We start from the raw sequence: 20307 nt of genomic DNA on the forward strand, positions 1-20307 counted from the left end.
GGAACATTCCTGGTCAGTAGAATATATTATAAAGTGTGACTGGTGTTTTTTCTCTTCATAATACGCAAAGCCCGTGAGGTTTTAATTTCCTTTAAAGCGTAGACTGTCACCTTAAAGTTACTACCTTGAAGGCTAAATTACTCACAAAACGACCAAGATTTCATTGTACACTAAAAAAAATACAAGAATTGAAAACTACAAAACTAAATTTTATGAGAAATTATGGGCCGGTGGAGGTTGGTTCAACAGAGGGCGCAATTTGAAGAATTTGAACACGGTTCGCCGTCACGGGACCAAATTTCTGGTTCAGTGACCCACTGACTGTGTCAAAATGACCCGAAAATTATTTTTGTCAGAAAAAAACTTTCCGGGTCGCGTTATAAGTTCTCCGGGTTAGCCTAACTCAGACTTGGGCGTAATGCCATTGCTGGGTAGATTGCGATCTTCTGAGATTTTGTCTTCCCCTCCCACCGCAGTAGATTTTTTATTCGGGAGACTCCTCAGTTCAGTTTTTTTTTTTACTACCTGAGCGCTTTTTAATATATTATATAAAAAATTGATAATTCACTATGGGAAGCATTGCCTCGAAACCCATATGTGAGGCCCTCCAGGGTCCGGAATTTGGGTCAACTGACAGGTTTTTCTTCTAGATTGTGATTCGACGTAAAATCCTTCACTCAGATATAATTCATTTTTTTATCAATCTTCGTCTTGACCGTGACATGTTTTTCCCATTAACAAAGACAAATAGAAAGGACAGCTTTTGCACAGGAAATAAAATCATGGCAAATGGACTTGACAGAAAATAAAACAATGGCAAATGGACTTGAGACAACGTCTAATGTCCAAAGAAATGATAAAGTCAAAAAAGGCTATTGAACAGGCAGAATTAGTCAACCTTTGCTGTAGGTTCAGTTGAAGATATGGCCATTAAAATCTAATTTTACAATAGGCTCATCAAGGTTGACCAGTAATTTCTTCTATTCATTCATTTTTTTTACTTTCTTCAAGCACCCTGTCAAAAATATTTTTAAAGGTAAAAAAATCTAAGACTAAGAGATTTTTTTATATCTTATAATAGGCTCATCAAGGTTGACCAGTGATTTCTTCTATTCGTTCCTTTTTTAAAAAAAATTAAGTACCCTGGCAAAATTATTTTTGAAGGTAAAAAAATCTAAGACGAAGAGATTTTTTTTTATCAAATTACATCATGCCTTCATACTGCCAGATTCCATTGTTGACTTCAAAAATAAAACCTTTCAACAGATGCAGCTTTTTAAATTGAATTATTTTTATCACAATCAATTTCATTTTTAACGGAAAGCCTTGACAACTGAAAATGATATTGGCCAATGATTTCGGCCCTGGAAACGGACAAAAATACACTCGGGAAAAACCCCTTGTTATCCTCTGAATAAGAAGAAATAATTGCTGATTGCTCTAAAAGGCACCGGACACTAAATTGCTAAGTACTCAAAACGATTGGTAGCAAAAATATTTTACTTGAAACGGAAGCTATTGATAATATAAAACATTGTGAGAAACGGCTCCCTCTTAAGTAACATGTTTCTTTTAGAACGAGGTATTATAGTTTGCAACTTGGGGGCTTTTTCTTTCATTGTTCTTTTGCAACTGCGATGGCCAATTTAGTCCTAATTTCCACATATTTGTTACGCATTATGTTGTGATACACCAGAGACCGCCTTTAGACAATACCAAAGGTGTACAGCGAACTTCAGGAAAATACAGCCAACCCAACATGTGTTTATTTAAAATATTCACACTCTTCGTCTACACACGAAATTAAATTAAGAACTTCTTTCTAGGGCCGTTGTTTTCCTGCAAAACGTTACTTTAATTAAATCAAGTAGAAGGCGGGAAGAGGTGTCAACTAAATTGATTTATGAGAGCAGACTTCTTGAAAGTAACACTCTGCGACAAAAACAAAATCTAATTTGTTCACACTCTGTGCAAGACAACGCTTTATCATTTTGAAATATTTTTAAATGTAGGTTGGTTCATGATTAACTGCAGTTCTGAGTTAAAAAGGGATACGATTTAAATTCAAAATATACATTAGGTTTTTGAAGCCGTTGGAATGTTTTGATCCTATAAAAATAATACTGACCCGTTTTCATTTCAAGAGGTAAGGATATCGCCGGAAATCTGGAGCGGTTTGCGTTGATAGCCAAAGCAGGAGAAATAATCCGTAATAAGAATACACGCTATGAGAAACGTTCCATGCAGAAACGTTTCTCATTTGAAATGTTTTTGAGTCCCTCTTAAAACCAAGTTTTTTTGAAGGAAATTCTTTCTCAAAATGTTATAAACTTTATCAGCTGCGGGTTTCTTGATATCAAAGTAAGTTTGCTAGGGTCGTTAATTTTTGGAGTTATTATCAAAGATAGTACCAATCCCCTACAAAGCCAAGGTAGTGTATAAGTAAATGCAAGGCAAGACACAGTACCGTTGCCATGCCTATCAGATGGCACCAGTCAAGGCAGTTAGGCGTGACAAAGAACTATTGGCAAGACAATGGTCTCAGTCCTAACTTAAGACGGAACAAGACAAGACAATGCAATCAAATCTAAAACCACGGTCCAAGTCAAATTTCGTGAGACAAGACAAGACTAAGACAACACAACCAAATCCAAACCGAAATCCAAGTCAACTTTCATAAGACAAGACAAGATTAAGACAACGCAATCAAATACAAATCAATCCAAGTCACATCTGTAAGACAAGACAAGACAAAACAAGATTAGAACAATACAATCAAGTTCAAACCAATCCAAGTCAACTTTCATAAGACATGACAAAAGAAAACGCAATCAAATACAAATCAATCCAAGTCTCATCTGTAAGACAAGACAAGACAAGACAAAACAAGATTAGAACATTACAATCAAGTTCAAACCAAAATCCAAGTCAACTTTCATAAGACAAGACAAGATTAAGACAACGCAATCAAATACAAATCAATCCAAGTCACATCTGTAAGACAAGACAAGACAGAACAAGATTAAAACAATACAATCAATTTCAAACCAAAATCCAAGTCAACTTTCGTAAGACACGACAATCAATCAATCATGAGGGAATTTATATAGCGCCAAAATCAACCAAAGTTTTTCCGAAAGGCGCTCAAGACATTATCAAAACCAAACTATAATACAAGACAACTGTCTTAAAGGCAGTGATGGACGCTATTGGTAATTGTCAAAATAATTATTAACATAAAACCTTACTAGGAAGCGAGTAATGGGGAGAGGTTGATGGTATAAAACATTGTGAGAAACGGCTCCCTCTGAAGTGCCATAGTTTTTGAGAAAGAAGTAATTTTCCACGAATTTGATTTCGAGACCTCAAGTTTAGAATTTGAGGTCTCGAAATCAACCATCTAAACGCACTAAACTTCGTGTGACAAGGGTGTTTTTTTCTTTCATTATTATCTCGCAAGTTTGAAGACCAATTGAGCTAAAATTGTTACATGTTTGTTATTTTATGCATAAGTTGAGATACACCAACTGTGAAGGCAAGTCTTTGACAATTACCAATAGTGTCCACTGCCTTTAAGACAAAACAAGACAACGCAACCAATCCAACTTCAGATCTGAAAAAGATTCATTACCAGTAAACAAGCAGTGGAAACAATCAATCACTGACTTTATCTGTAAGGCTTCATTTGCACGGACTAAGCTTCATTTACAGTAATTTGGACAATCAAGCAAAGAGCTTTTGACATCAAAGGGATGACAGATAAGATTTACAAGATACTGAATACTCTCTGCTTTCTAAGATCGACGTCCATTAAAACTATTGAGTGGAGTGTGAGCAACTGTGATTGATAAGTGACATTTCAGTAAGTGCAAGTTTACTTTCCACTCGGTCATAACCGTACAAAAAATACGGGCATCTAACCCTTTTCACTGCACTTTACTCGAAGATCAACCGAATATTTGGTACCAATAGCTTTACCAATGAACATCGAAAACCGCTTCCGTTTAAATAAGAACACAAAAAAAATAGTGGACAAAATTAATATTTTGATACACTAATAAGCCACGCCCCCCAAAAAAAAACCCAGCAACATCAACAGCAAAAAAAAACATACATTATTTGCTTTTTGGGACCAATAACAGCTTAGCCTTTAAATCATTGTCAAGTAACTGAAACTGTCTTAATTGTTAACAATAATTTAGCTGATAACCACCTGTGAATTTTCGAAAAGGAAACGCAGTGACCACAGAGCGCGCCCAACCTAAAGAAACCTCTCCGTGAAAACTTGGCAAAATTGGCAAACATTGTTGTAATTAAATTTGAACACAACTCAAACAAAGACTAAATTTCACGCCGATGCGTTGCATGCACAATTCACTTTATGGTGCTATAATCAATATTCGGCTTCTTTGTATTTCAATACAAGTCCGCCTTTGAACATTAACAACAAAACAAATTCAACCAAAATAAATTGATAATCCAATCTTTCTGGAGTAAAAGTAGATATGTTGACGTTACTGCATGCCTGTCCAAGCTGCTGACATTTTTAAATGCACTGGACACTATTGGTCATTGTCCAAAATAATTGTCAGCATACAAACTTACTTGGTGTTCAATTGTCCAAAATTAATCAAATAGAAACTTTGTTTGGCTATAATTTCCCCGCTTTTTCTGGATCCCATCCCTAAGTCTTTTCCTCCTCTTTTTGTTCTATTAATCGAAATTTTTTTGTTTATACTTGTTTTTTGCCTCTAAAGAGAAGGTCCGGTTTGGATCGAAAGCTATGGCCATCTACCCTACTAATAATTTTAAACAAAATATATAAAGTGCCTTACTTATTATGCATTTAATCTTGTAAGGGATTTAAATTTCAGCCACGTTCAAGTACATGTAACAAAAAGAAATAGTGCAGTGCTTTTTTTTTTATAAAACCCCAAATTGCTAACTCAACAATAATGTCAATGTGTTTGAAGGTGTGAAAGTTAATTTATAACACAGTAGATGAGATATAATATAGACTCGGAGTAAAAGTTAATTTAACTTTATGTAAACAGTCTCAGACTGCCAGCCCGACCATTCTGTCGGGTCTAATAGCGACGAATCTGACGCGTCTTAAAGGAACACGTTGCCTTGGATCGGTCGAGTTGGTCTTTGAAAAGCATTTGTAACCGTTTGTTATAAAATGCATATGATTAAAAAGATATAAAAAGATATTTTAAAAGTAAAATATAATGATCCACACAAATTTTCTTCGAAATTGCGTGGTTTTCCTTTTATTTAAAGGAAAACCACACAATTTCGAGTCATACTTGTGTGGATCATTATATTCTACTTTTGGAATATCTTTCTAATCATATGCATTTTAAAGACAGTGGACAATATTGGTAATTGTCAAAGACCAGTCTTCTCACTTGGTTTATCTCAACATATACATAAAATAACCAACCTGTGAAAATTTGAGCTCAATCGGTCATCGAAGTTGCGAGATAATAATGAAAGAAAAAAACACCCTTGTCACACGAAGTTGTGTGCTTTCAGATGCTTGATTTCGAGACCTCAAATTCTAAACCTGAGGTCTCGAAATCAAATTGGTGGAAAATTACTTCTTTCTCGAAAACCAAGTCACTTCAGAGGGAGCCGTTTCTCACAATGTTTTATACCATCAACTTCTCCCCATTACTCGTTACCACGTAAGGTTTTATGCTAATAATTATTTTGAGTAATTACCAATAGTGTCCACTGCCTTTAAAACAAACGGTTACAAACGCTTTCCAAAGGCACTGGACACCTCTGGTTGTACAAGACGAGTATTCTAACTTCGTGTATCCCATTATATGCATCAAATAACAAAGCTGTGATTATTTTGGCACAATTGGTCATCAAAGCAAGACAAAAGTGAACGAAAAGCACCCTTAACATTATGTTTAAAAACACCCTTGTTGCGCAAATACACTGTGTTTTCAGATGCTTTAAGAAGGGCTTCAGGCTTGAATTATTTTAATATTTTAGCGAGAAATTACCTCTTTCTCAAAAACTACGTTACTTCAGAGGGAGCCGTTTCCCACAATGTTTTATACGATTAACAGCTCTTTATTGCCTTGACCAAGTAAGTGTTTATGCTAACAATTATATTTAGCAGTGCCCAGTGTGCCTTTAACCACGAGGCAATCAGTATAGCGGTGATGATCGAGAGCATATTGATCACAAAGCAGAAACATTTTATCGTAAACCGTAAAAACATGCTCGATTAAATATTAATAATAAAATCAACCTCTTATTACCAAGGGACAAACATCCGTGGTGTGTTTGGCCCAAAACAATTTTTTTTTGTAAAGTTGTTTGTTAAGTCTAGCAAAACGAATTTTTTCGTTAACCATAAAAACACGCTCAATCAAACATTATTCATAAAACCAACTTCTCATTACCAAAGGACAACATCAGTGCCGTATTTGGCCCAAAACAATTTATTGTATTGTTTAGTTTAGCAAACGAAATTTGAAAAGAGCTATAAGCCGTTGTAACGAAAATGTTTTTGTTTGAAATGTTGACATCAAACAGGAAACAATAAAACTTGTCTTCCATGCTCATAATATCATAATATTTAGATTCTAATAAAAGCACTGAACACGTTTGGTAATTGTCAAAGACCAGTCTTCTCACTTAGTGTATCTCAATATATGCACAAAATAACAAACCTGCAAAAATTTGAGCTCAATTGGTCGTCGAAGTTGCGAGATAATAATGAAAGAAAAAACACCTTGTCATCACACGAAGTTAGTTGTGTGCTTTCCAGATGCTTGATTTCGAGACCTCAAAATTTAATTCAGAGGTCTCGAAATCAAATTCGCGGAAAATTACTTCTGTATCGAAAACTACGTCATTTCAGAGGGAGCCGTTTCTCACAATGTTTTATATTATCAACTACAAGTAATGTTTTATGCTAATGATTATTTTGAGTAGTTACCAATATGTCCTTTAAGCAACTAAGAGGGGTTTGCGGTAACACCTTGTGAATATCTCTTTGAGTAGTGTGGGTTCTAAAAAGAACCGGTGGGTAATGACTCAACGTTTGGATCAATATGCTGTGATCGCTCCTACAGATTATAAATGGTGTTGTCTCCATAGCACTTCTCAATAATGATTCAGTGTGCAAGACGAATTGATGTTTATTGTGAATATTATTAATAATGTAATTATTTGACTCGGCATTTGTGAGAGGAAAGTCGAGTCACCAGCCTTTAGATTTACTAGTACGTTATACTAATACTTACTGACATTGTTTCACTGTGTAGGTATAAATCCAATTATTCGGGTTCAAGAACCCGCATATTCTTTGCTTACTTGAATAAATTGAATAAATTTCCCCCCTCCAGGAAAAAAAAAAATCCTTGCTTACAAATAATATCTTTTTTTAATATCTATTAGCCTATTTTTTACCCTATTTTGTTATTTACTTGAATGACACCTGTATGTAAGATCTGGCAAGATTCACCCTGAGCTAGGAAATAAATCAATGAAATGTATTGCAACATAATATGATGTTGATTAAAATATCACACCGCAAGAAAATTAAAGGCAGTGATGGACGCTATTGGTAATTACTCAAAATAATTTTTAGCATAAAACCTTACTTTGTAACGAGTAATGGGGAGGGGTTGCTAGTATAAAACATTGTGAGAAACGGCTCCCTCTGAAGTGACGTAGTTTTCGAGAAAGAAGTAATTTTCCACGAATTTGATTTCGAGACCTTAGATTTAGAATTTGAGGTCTCGAAATCAAGCAAAGCACACAACTTCGTGTGACAACGGCGTTTTTTCTTCCATCATTATCTCGCAACTTCGACGACCAATTATGCTCAAGTTTTTACAGCTTTGTTATGTTATGCATAATGTTGAGATACACCAAGTGAGAAGACTGGTCTTTGACAAATACCAATAGTGTCCAGTGTCTTTATATGGTATGTATACACTGCAAAAACGTTGGTCAAATCATTTTGTTGGGCAAAGTAACTTCAACAATTATTGGTCGATAATTGCCCAACAAAACCAATAATTGGTGTTGGACAAACATAGTGTTTGTTTGCAAATTTTTTGTTTAAAAAGCGGAACAAAATTTGGGCAAGTGTTGGGCAAATAATTCGTAATCTGAATTTATCATAACTGTTGGTTACACTTTTGCTTATTTATTGGAGCAACTTTTTGGGTAATTTTAGTTAATTTCGATTGTTGGTTAAAATGATGCACATTAGTTGGTCAAAATCATCCGATCATGCGCACTACGATCAAAGAGTTGCCCAAAAGTTGGGCAAGGTATGAAAAAACATAACGATATTTTCCAACATGGCGAGTGGAGGAGTGGCTGTGACGAGCGGGGTTTTCCAGTAGATATAGATCAAATTTGAACGTTAGTTTTTAACTAAATATGAAGTTGTGTTCTTTATTCAGTCGTACATAGTCGTGACAGTTGCAGAGGGAGCAACAAAGTGACACTACTGTTGAACAGTTTTTAGTTTCAGGTTTATCATGCCATTATGTGCAACGCCGGTTGTGGCATGTATGCGTGTGCTTGCGCTGCAACTGTCACGACTGTGTACAACTGAACAGGAAACAAACAGTATTTAGTTGAAAACTAACCTTCCAAAGCATCTACAAACCACTGAGCACCCTCTCGATTTTGAGAGAGATGCCAAGGCCTTGGAAGGTCACAGCTCACCACCGTTTGCCATCGTGGAAATGATATTTTCTACGCCTGCTTGTATGACGTATCACAGAAGAAACTGGAAATCAAAGGGTTAAATACATTCACAATTTGTTGGATAACACCGAAAAGGGTTAAATCATTAATAAAATCATCGCCCAATAAGTGGGTTATTGATAATGTATCAAATACCCAGAAAATGGGTAAACAAAAAAATTACCCAACTGTTGGTTACCAAAATATACCCAACTATTGATGAGGAAATATTACCCAATTATTTGGCAATCAGAGTGCCTAACTTTGATGGGTAATATTTTGCCCAAAAGTTGGAGGAGTTCACTATTCGCCCTTAATTGGGTAAAAAGTTGGGCATTTTTTTACCCAATTTGTTTACAGTGTATACTTTGGGGTTTTTTGGATTGTTTTATGCCTTTATCAAGATAGGCCTACACAATTAAACTAATCTGAACACATTTCACTTCACAATGTGGTAGCGTTTTTGAGGTATCGTCGAAGATCTGTAGTGAGTAATGTCCCCGCAGGAAAAATAACAGAAATTTGGGGGGGGATTCAAACTGATATAATTTCCCAATAAACATGCACATTACTTCGAAGTTAGATGATTGTATGCTTTCCATCAAAAGCTGATGATGATTGGCATTAATTCTATAAGAGTGATTACCAAACGCATACATTCCCTTCAGTTTATTTTGTGTATTTTTTGCATAATGATTAAATGCACAATACCGCTTTAAACCCACCTTCCGGTTTTTACTCAAGTTATGGGCTATTGTGAACGATTACTAAAACAGTCAAGTAATTCAAACTGACAGTTGTATTAAGAGTAGAGAGCAGTCGGCTCAGCGTAAAATTGATTCAACTCCTTGCTTTCACTGAAGTTATATGGGTTACATTGTATACGATTAATAAAATAGAACAGCACACTCTTACTAATGTGTTATTAGGTGATTTGTGAAATACGTAAAGGGTATATATATAGGCCTACTCTTTACAGTGGGAAAAGTGGTGCTCGGGTATCTTTTACGGAACAAGATAAGCCTTAAATTTTGACGTGAGATTCCGTGGCGGGCATCGATGACATTAAAAGCCTTTCTCTGTAATCGAGAGAGAGACCGAACACCGTCTGTTCGGATTGCTTCGAATTGAGATTTGTTTTTTGTACTTAGAAATTAAACAGGACGTGGCATACATATGTCACACTTAATTTATCTTGTTTTACCAAAACTAAAAGGTTACTGAGGTCATTTAAAGTATTATTGGAACACGATGGCGATACCAGATGCATGCATGTATGATTTGTTTAACATATTGCATGAAAATACATACTCTGTACTGCCGTAAACATCCGCCAACTGAAAAGAAAATGTATTCTTTGTTAAAAAGGAAATTCTCAAATACTTTTTATATATATATTATAATATATTTTTTTTCAATTAAAGTTTTCTGTCTTTCTTCATTCATTACATTACCTCACCCAGGTTTGCTCAAACAGTTACAATTTTTTTAAGTGGATGATATTCATGCAATGGAAGAAAACTAAGGTACATATTTTCGTGACCACCCACGTAGACTTAAGTTTTCATTGGTTATCTAAGTATATTTTCCAATAAAAACGAAGAAGGTATGGCAAATGGAATGACAGCGCCCCTATAGTTCAAAACATGCACGATTTCCTTGCCTGCACTTATTGGGAAAGGTTTAAGCCTATTGCGCCCTCTGTTGGTGACAATGAGCTATTTATGATTCTTTCACGCTGCAGTGAGCGGGATGATTCAGTTTGATATGATTTGATGTTGCAAGACACTATACACTTACTTAGGCATTTTTTACATAATATTGTGTCAAAGCCCTAATGCACGCCTGTGTGCAGTTTATTTTGAGGGGCGTAAGTTTATGATAGGCAAACAGATAAATGAATTTGTCCATCAATACTTCATACTCAATCTTAATCACACAAACTCAAAAGTGCGTTATTTACAGATTATACCACGAAGCATTTACTTACAATGTTTTTATAGCGTTAAGGTCCTGTGTGATTTGATTTCTGAGTGTGAACATTCCCTCCTTTATTGGTAGTTATACCATGAAGGTAGGATGTTATACACATGCTACGATAACCCCTCAAAATATTGAAATACTAATCAAATAATAATGACAATGCATGACGGTACTTATCAAATAATAGTGACAATGGATCACGGATGGCAGTCAGAAAATGGATGTCTTTATGGAGAAGACTGGGAAAATGGTTGGAAAGATCACACACAAAAACGTTTATTCTGAGGTTTTTCCCCTTCATTTATAAAAACAAAAAAATAAAAATAAAAAATAAAAGCGGATGTCAAATTTTTAATCTTCATACTTAACTCAACTCCTCCACAGTGCCTTGTGTGTATGCTGCAATTATGTTGAAAGTTTACCAGGTTGAAATCAGTAAAGCGTACTTTCGCTTCATTTCATATCATAACCATTTAATTCCACATGGATAAGCCTTCACAAACAAACAATTGTTACAAGAAAACTACTCTGTACATGACTGTACATGTACATTGTGTATGTGCGCGCGTAAGCGATAGTGCATGCACCATAGATATAGAATAGAATGACTTTTATAATTCTATATCTATGGCATGCATTGAAAAACAAAAATATCTCCACTATAGGATGCTTTGAGAATGTGTGCTTTACAAAGTCTGGAAACACTATGTGGAATATACACACATCCACACAGTGTTTGGTTTTACAGTGTTGAATAATAGAATTTCCCCTAACTAGTCATAAAGCAAAGGAATGTCCACAGAGTGAACCCAATACAAAGCTGCTCTCTTGTAAAAGAGTGAAAATGCACTCTTTCAAGGGCCATATCTTTTTTCAAATGACAACTCTTTTTCGAGTGCAGTGGTCTTCCACTCTTTTAGATTAAAGTTTGCATCTTTTTGAGTGATTGTTCACTCTGTCCTGGAGTGAAACCCCTCTAAAAGAGTGAAACAACCACCACTCTTTTTGAAGAGCCATAATATGAGGGACAGCTCGAAATGTAAAGAGTGGTGTTTCCACTCTTTTACGTTTAGAGAGTGGATATGGTGTGTCTTCAAGAGATTCCCCACTGCTCTTCGTCTATCCTTATATGAGGAAGAGGGCATTGCTTTATAATATCGATCACTTATAACAGCCACAATCACTTATCACTTATAATCACTTATTTCCAGCCACACGCAAGACACATCATCCACCGCCTCCTCAACAAAACGTTCAATGCATAAATCATTCGTTTACCAAATTAAGCCCGGTACGAGGCACCAACAGCCAATCACTGGTCTCGTGTTAAGCCTCGGTCACAACCCACCGTACGTGTTTTTTGTCCGTACGTTTTTTTGGGAGGCCACGTCCGCCACGTTTTTCTGAAAACGTAGGGAGGGAGTGGCAAGAGCAGGGAGGGAGTACGTCAACGCACGTCACTCGCACGGTTTGCGCAAGGTGTAAGTACGTGGCCCGCACGCCACGCCTGGCCGTGAGTGGTTGCGTGCAACGTACGTTGCGCACGTGGTAAGTGAGGTGTACATGCTTACAACGTGCTTACAACATGCGTACAACGTACGATAATCTTGCGATTGCCACGTTGTCGTACGGAGGCCGTACTTTCGTGCTGGTCACGTACGGTGTCCTTACTCACTCGCATGTTGTAAGTGCGTGCATATGCGATGAACGTGAGCTTTTCGCCCGATGTCGGAGGGGGGGGGGTATATATAGGACGAACTTCAGCTGAAAGTGAAAGTAATTTTTACACATTAATAAGTTTCCTTTTTCAATTAACATATTCTGAAATAAAAAAAAACGAATGATTACATGTTTGTACGATAATATTACATGTAAAATGTACAATTGTGTATTTAGAAACTATTTGGCGGACTATTAAAGTTCTCCACTTCGGGCCACCTACCATGGCAAGATCGGGTTGTTTGAGCCCATGAACTCATGGTATTCACGAATTAATTTGATGAACTCTATTCCATGAACTCATAATTTAATTGTATGTATTCATTGTGTCAAACAAATATTAAAATGTTTTTGTTCTTATTGTGACCCACTCTCCGATCCACCAGCAGCACCCTTCTCATGATCAGACTCTCTGGCGTCACCATCTGACTCTTCTTCCCTCCTCCCCTCTTCCTCTCTAGCCCTCTCATCTTCCGTGGCCCGTTTCTGTTGGGCCTCTCTGGCCGTATCCGCTGCATTTTGAGCTGAAGATGCAGTGACCTCTTATTCTGTGTCTTCTTCGGCATCTTTGAGACGAAATAAGTGCGCACACGTGTGTTGTAAGTGTGGAGCACGTGCTTATGGACTCGTGCAAGTGACCGTTGGAGAAAAAAAAACTCACGGAGTCAGTGCGCTGTGCGCACGTTGGCTGTAGAGGGCACGCACGTCACCCATACTGGGGGTGAATCCGTACGGGTGACGCAGAGAAAGTTCTTCGTGCACTAAAAGTGCTACGTCGTGTCTGCGTGTCTGCGTACTGAGGCGGTACTCGGCACGTACTCGGCACGTACTCGGCACGTACGGATCCCCAAATCTTACCCACGTTTTTGCACGTAGACAGCACGCACTTGCACGTACGGCGGGTTGGGACCGCCGCTTTATGCAGTAGCAACCCGACGCAGACTTGATGAAGGATTATATTTACGTTAGCAGTAAGTTGTAGCATGGAGGTAGCTACCTCCATGGTTGTAGCAAATGCACTGTGTCAGTGAATGCCTTTGCCTTGGAGTAAACTTTAATATAAACAAAACTGCGTCTGTAACACACTGGAGAACCTGCATAGAGCGAGGATAAAGGTGGCGTCTGATATCACCATAAGGCAATGTCGGGATATGAAAGTGCTCCACACGACAGAAGAGGCTGAAAATGTCATAAAGCTTCAAGAGTATCTTTCGAACAAAGTGCTTTGACACCTACGTATCTTTCAGAACTAGCGTTTTTGTTTTTTTGTTTTTACAAAAACAAATCAAAATAGTACATACACCTCCATCATGGATAATCCGCGTCATTCAAAACAACATGTACGGTTTTCTTTTCGAGGTGGCGTCGAGTCGGCACGGAGAGATGGACACTTGTCCCGCGGTACCTCAAATGGAAATACAGGGAGGCATTCAACTCAATGACCATTCATCAGAGATTTCTTCGAATGCTCTCCGCACAGACATCCATGCATGAGAGTTTATCCCGAACAACAAGCAACCAATACCCAAGAGACATGATTACATTGTCTGACGTTTAAAAGGTTCAACAAGAAATGTGGATATACAAAGTGGGAATGACATCTTAAGAGTCTCACATTCAACTTTTTGTCATCTAGCGAGGAGGGCTGAAACAGAATGTTGTGGACCAGGCATCTTCTTCAAAATGTGTTCTTTAAGGCGCATTTTTGGATCGGTTTGTGGATGCTATGTGTCTTGCGCATTGCTGAAGCTGCTCCCGCAACTACGCCAATTTACCTTCTCGGGTTGTACCCGCTGTCCGGTAACTGGGCAGGGGGTCAGGGACAACTTCCAGCTACACGCCTGGGTATCAAGTACGTGAACGCTATGAATGTTTTACCCGGGTATGAACTGGTACTACTCCCTCATAATACTGAGGTAATGTAAAATGTTATGTGACACAACAGTATTGTCTTTGTTTCATCAGGCTAATTTTGTTTACAAAGTTTGTACATTATTTTATTGTATTGTATTTTAGGATAACTTTTTTTATGATTTTCTTTAGATAAGTCCGTTCAAATTCCTGTGATTGTTTTTAATCATTGCCATTCTGATCTAATCTTAAAACCTGTCTAATGCTGTATGTGCCTAACGGCTTTGGAATAACCTTCGCCAAAGTGTTGCAATAGGTTACCGGAAGTTATATCAGCTGCGGAAGTTCAAAATTAACGCGCGCGCCATTTTAAAACTTACACAATTAAAACAAAAATAACATTGTGGGACTTAACAAGCTTTAATTAAGAAAAACTTGTTGTTAAAGCAATTGGACACTTTCGGTAAACAGTATTGTCCAAAGGCCCACACTTCGTGTATTAAAACTTATATAAAATAACAAACCTGTGAAAATTTAGGCTCAATCAGTCATCGGAGTCGGGAGAAAATAACGGGAAAAACATACCCTTGTTTCCGCACGTTTCGCCGTGTCATGACATGTGTTTAAAATAAAATTTATTTGCAATTCTCGATGTCGAGAATTTATAATTGTTTTAATGTTTTCTCAAAAAGTAAAGCATTTCATGGAATAATATTTCAAGAGAAGTCTTTCACCATTACCTTCTCTAAACCCTGTAAGTTATTTGTAAATCTGTGAACTTTTTTTTTCTGGTCCGAAAGTTTATTATGGCTTTAAAGCCATTGGACACTTTCGGTAAACAGTATTGTCCAAAGGCTCATATACTTTGAGTATCACAACTGATATAAAAAATAACAAACCTGTGAAAATTTAGGCTCAATCGGTCATCGGAGTCGGGAGAAATTAACCGGAAAAACCCACCCTTTTTCCGCACGTTTCGCCGTGTCATGACATGTGTTTAAAATAAATCCGTAATTCTCGTCAACGAGAATTGATAATTGTTTTAATGATTTCTCGAAAAGTAAAGCATTTCATGGAATAATATTTCAAGAGAAGTCTTTCATCATTACCTTCTGTAAACACTGTAAGTTATTTGTAAATTTGTGAAATTGTTCTTTCTTTTTTGTGCCGAAAGTGTATAATGGCTTAAAATCAAAATCCCTTCCTTCGTTCACAAAGTAGCATCACATCATTCTGTTTAAGCTCGGTGTACAAAAAAAAAAAAAAAAAAAAACGATTTTGGGGTTGTGGGGTTGTTGCAGTTGTTGTTGTTGTTGTTGTTGTTGTCTTTGCGGGTTTTCTTAATGGCCAGCGTTTTTGTGTGACGAGTTCACGACCGATACGCTATCAAGAGAGATTACTAGAGGTTGTTCCCTGTTGAAATGTCAAGACAAGAAAAACCTCAATCATGGACTCTCTACCCTCTTTTAAACTATGGTGATCTTCATTGATGCCATCACTTACCTCGTTTATCTCAAAGATGTCATGCAAGAAGTTGACGGCGAAAGGGGTTTCCTTCTTCAGGTTAGAACTGTGTGACGATTTAAGTGACAATGGGTCGATATAACTGACAAATAGGAGAACCACCGTAACTCAAGCAGAACACAAACGTCACTGTACGGTGCAGCATTACACATCCACGTTGGGAAAGACTGGAACTTATTTCCTGTAAAATGAAAAAAAGAAAGAAGAAAAACAAAGTTGTTAAGGGAAGATATACGTTTGGTGATCAATACTTAAAATGTATGGCAACAACAAAAGGTTTTGGTTAGACAAGCCTACAGTAGGGTTTGATGGTATAAATCATTTTGAGAATCATTCATTTCGATTTAATGCGGTTATATATACAATGATGAAAGTTTTTATGCCCTAAATTGGATTGGATTTATGCGAAGTCCAAGTATAGCCTGCGCTTCTCAGATCGCGTATTCCTATAAAAGGGATTATTTTTCCTGCGTGGACAAAAATCGCTCCATTTTTTTTTTGGCGATATCTCAAAAACGCGACCACCTTTTGAAATGCAGTTTTCAGATGTTAGTTTTATGCATAAACGTCCACATTTAGGATTACAACAATCAAACGGTTCCAAAAGCCCAAAGGTATGCTTTCCATGTAAAGGTACTATACACGTTTGGTAACTGTATATCCCAACGTGCATAAATGTTAATAACAAACCTGTGAAAATGTTGGCTCACTTGGTCGTCAAATCAAGAGAGTAATTTACGTGTGCTTTCAGGTCCATAATAAAAGTGTTCAGACTTTCATTATTTGAGTGAGAAATTATCTCTTTCTCAAAAACTACGTTACTTCACAGGAGCCGTTTTTCACAATGTGTTACATTAGCAACAGCTCTCCATTGCTTGTTACTAAGTTTTTATGCTTACAATTATTTTGAGTAATTATCAATAGCGTCCAGCGCCTTTAAGCATAGCATCCTGCTCTAACAGAAACCGTTAATATACTTATATTATGAATTTGTTTTAATAAATTCAAGCGTTGTTGATCCATCCAACACAGAAACCAATCACAAGCCAATATAAAATTACATGACGTTTGACTAATCAAATTTGAGAGCCCGACCTCAGCGGAAATTTGCCCCTAAGTATATAGTCTTGGCTCAAGCCGGATCTTGTGGACGTAGCGTTCCGTTCCGGTTGAGACAACCAGCAATAAATTCCACTACACCCTTTATTAAGTTAGTACCGTTGCGTGAACACCAATATTTATTCATTATCTTGAGGGCAATACTGCAACTGAAAAAAAATGAGTTACAGATTGGATTGGAATGAAAAAGCACTTTGATGACTATATGAAGTACACAGATTTTAGATTACTTACATTTTAACATCAATATCTTTCGACACAGCGCTAATTGTGCAAGGCAAATTTAATTATGAAATAATGAAGAAAAGCGGTAGGTGTTGTTGGATATTGTTTGATATTTACTAACAAAATTACTACCATGAAAAAAGACCAAGTATGGGAAGCACCATCGCTGTAGATGAAACAAGAAATATGAGGAAGAAAAATACTGAATTTAATCGCTTTTAAGAAATTAGGCAAACTGGAACTTTTTATGTTACTGAAGAGTGTATGGCAAGAGCTAAAGGGTTTGGATTACCAAGTAAAACAATAATGGACGAATATGTAATGATTTGTTCAGGCATGATTTATAATACTTGTAACTTGTTGATTGAGAGAGATGGAGAGACCATTTTTTCAGCAGACTGTAAAGAATCAGATAAGGTTTGGGGATCTTTCATGTGGATGTGTTGTTATGCAGGACTAGCATCTGATAAGAATATGAACAAACCGATTTGGTAGGATCTAATCTCCAGTTGTTCTTCGATACTTTGTCCATGTTTGACTGTCTTGTGTTTTTGGAGCTGTTCTATAAAGGCAGTGGACACTATTGGTAATATTGTCAAAGACTAGCCTTCACAGTTGGTGCATCTCAACATATGCATAAAATAACAAACCTGTGAAAATTTGAGCTCAATCGGTCATCGAACTTGGGAGATAATAATGAAAGAAAAAACACCATTGTCACACGAAGTTGTGTGTGTTTAGATGGTTGATTTCGAGACCTCAAGTTCTAAACTTGAGGTATCGAAATCAAATTCATTGAAAATTACTTCTTTCTCGAAAAATATGGCACTTCAGAGGGAGCCGTTTCTCACAGTGTTTTATACCATCAGCCTCTCCCCATTACTCGTCACCAAGAAAGGTTTTATGTTAATAATTATTTTAGTAATTACCAATGGTGTCCATGCTGCCTTTAATAAGGGAATCAATGTGTGGTGAAGAGGTTTTCAACTAGTGGTTTAATCCAAACGAAGTCGAAGTAAATTATCAAGAACCAGGCCTCGGCGGGTTTAAACCACTAGTTGAAAACCGATTCAACACACTTTGATTCCCATTCATATATACCTTTTTAGTCAAAAAGTAAAATAAATGCACAAATTTGAATTGTTAAATGATTTCTTTCAACAAAACACCCCTCTTCAGGAATGAAGAAACTGTCTTAAAAGAACAGGTGCAAGGTCGCGTGTCACGCCCATGAATAAAAAAAAATTACCGGTCATAAACAAAGGTTTATACACGCCCATGTGACGCGCTCTCCACCAATAGGAATAGCGAAACTGTCTGAGGTATTTATGAATTATTGGGGGTTTTTCTGTTTTGCCTCAAAAATGAAGAAAAAGAAGAAGAAGAAAAAAAGGATTTCCGTTGAACTATAGTTTTTTCATCCAAAACATTTGAATCTGATAATGTAAATAAAACCAAACTAAAGATCTGTAGTATCCCCAAATATCATCTGTCATAAAATCAAGATAACTTGAAAGCTATCCCAATCATTCATTATGAAACCTTAATGAACTGAACGTTTTTAGCTTTCAGTTGTTTTTATTACAGGCTTTCGTTGCTCTGACGTACTGCATTAGAGCATGTCGCTAAGTGCCATGTTGCTGAGTGCTATGTTGCCAATCCATAACCGACACAAAACCTTGATTAACATAATATGGATAATCATTTGTATTATCTATTCATTTATAATTGGGGGGGGGGGCCTTCGGTTTAATCAAATAAAAGTTAATTCGACATACGAGCATAAAAACTACATTAACCGGTCCCATAATTTGAGTGGGGAGTTCTATTAAAAGCTTTGGAAAACAACAATTCCATTAAAGACCTGCTTGAACGAAAATGTCAAGTCGTGAACTTTGCTGAATTCCACTTAAAATGTTTTCGATGAATAAGGAAATCGAGTCATATAATTATAAATAGGTTTCAATTGTGTAAAAAAAAACAATCATTTTTGTATCCCCTTGTCCAGAGCTTTTCTGCGAGATTTGCGAAAAGCCCCGTAACGTAATCACTCTCAAAACGTCATAAGTAGATAAAGCCGCTTTGTTGCAGCGTGGATGTATAACACAAATGACGTCCTTTGACGCCTGCTCTAAACGGCAAAAGTGTTTTTAGTTTTTAAAAAAACCTTTAGGTAGGGGCCTGATTCAGAAGTGTACACATATCAAAATTACATTAAAATGGTGAACAAGTGCATTATAAAAAAGTAAAAATACCATTTCTGTTGAAAACTATCCGCTCAGGTAGCTGTTTAACAAGAAAAAAAAACAAATAAATTAACAGCGAATTACTACCGAGAATGTCGTCGATTTAAATCATATTACCGAGGATTCATTTAGAACGAACTCTTTCGGCCTATTAATGTTATCCCAACATTGCGTAAAGAGTATTGTCACCCATTTCAATTTTGTGTGTTGTTGCTATCTTCAAATTTTTGCTGGCAAAAAAAACAACGTTTTTACTCTATTTAGCATTTAGGGTCCGTGTTCATTTGGAAATGACTTCGAAAATAAAAATGGCAATACAAACTTACGATAGAAGTTAAAGGAACACGTTGCCAATTGGATCGGTCGAGTTGGTCTTTGAAAAGTGTTTGTAACCGTTCGTTATAAAATGCATATGATTAGAGATATATTTTAAAAGTAGAATACAATGATCCACAGAAGTATCACTCGAAATTACGTGGTTTCCCTTTTACGTCGTAGACTAACACGGTCGGCCATTATGAGAGTCAATTTTTTCGAGGCATATTGTGTGGATCATTGTATTCTACTTTTAAAATATCTTTCTAACCATCTGCATTTTATAACAAACGGTTACAAACGCTTTTCAAAGACCAACTCGACCGATCCAAGGCAACATGTTCCTTTAACTTCTATCGTAAGTTTGTATTGCCATTTTGAGAAACATTTGACTTTGAAGTACTATACCGTCATGGAAAAATACACCACTTATTTAATATCCCCAAAGTTTAATAAGAAGCGTTACCTCGGTAACGAATGAAACAACCGTTCTTATCGTGTACGTACGCGTAAACTATCGTGTGCGTACAATTTGTGTGATATCGTGTACGTGTACGATCGTGTTCGTTAACGATAACTGTCACTTATACAC

General features: G+C 36.7%; 2 protein-coding genes across 6 annotated transcripts in view; one reads left to right on the forward strand and one right to left on the reverse strand.

Annotated features, from left to right (window-relative positions):
* Window positions 1-20307, reverse strand: part of LOC117300807 — a 91825-nt gene that overhangs the window by 56262 nt on the left and 15256 nt on the right. For both annotated transcript variants that reach the window (XM_033784632.1, XM_033784629.1), the window contains exon 2: window positions 15790-15991. The gene's annotated coding sequence lies outside the window, so the exon portion shown is untranslated. The remainder of the gene's footprint in view (window positions 1-15789; window positions 15992-20307) is intronic.
* The window catches only part of LOC117300808 (gamma-aminobutyric acid type B receptor subunit 1-like), a 40965-nt gene that overhangs the window by 1570 nt on the left and 19088 nt on the right, over window positions 1-20307 (forward strand). For 2 of the 4 annotated variants that reach the window (XM_033784635.1, XM_033784637.1), the window contains exon 1: window positions 13806-14351. The exons of the other annotated variants lie outside the window; for them this stretch is intronic. In XM_033784635.1, coding sequence (XP_033640526.1) covers window positions 14091-14351 — 261 coding nt within the window. In that variant the 5' untranslated portion in view covers window positions 13806-14090. Of the gene's footprint in view, window positions 1-13805; window positions 14352-20307 lie in introns of those variants that run through there. 4 annotated transcript variants of the gene reach the window in all.

The sequence above is a fragment of the Asterias rubens genome, chromosome 16 (genome assembly GCF_902459465.1).
Source record: "Asterias rubens chromosome 16, eAstRub1.3, whole genome shotgun sequence".
Lineage (NCBI taxonomy): Eukaryota > Metazoa > Echinodermata > Asteroidea > Forcipulatida > Asteriidae > Asterias > Asterias rubens.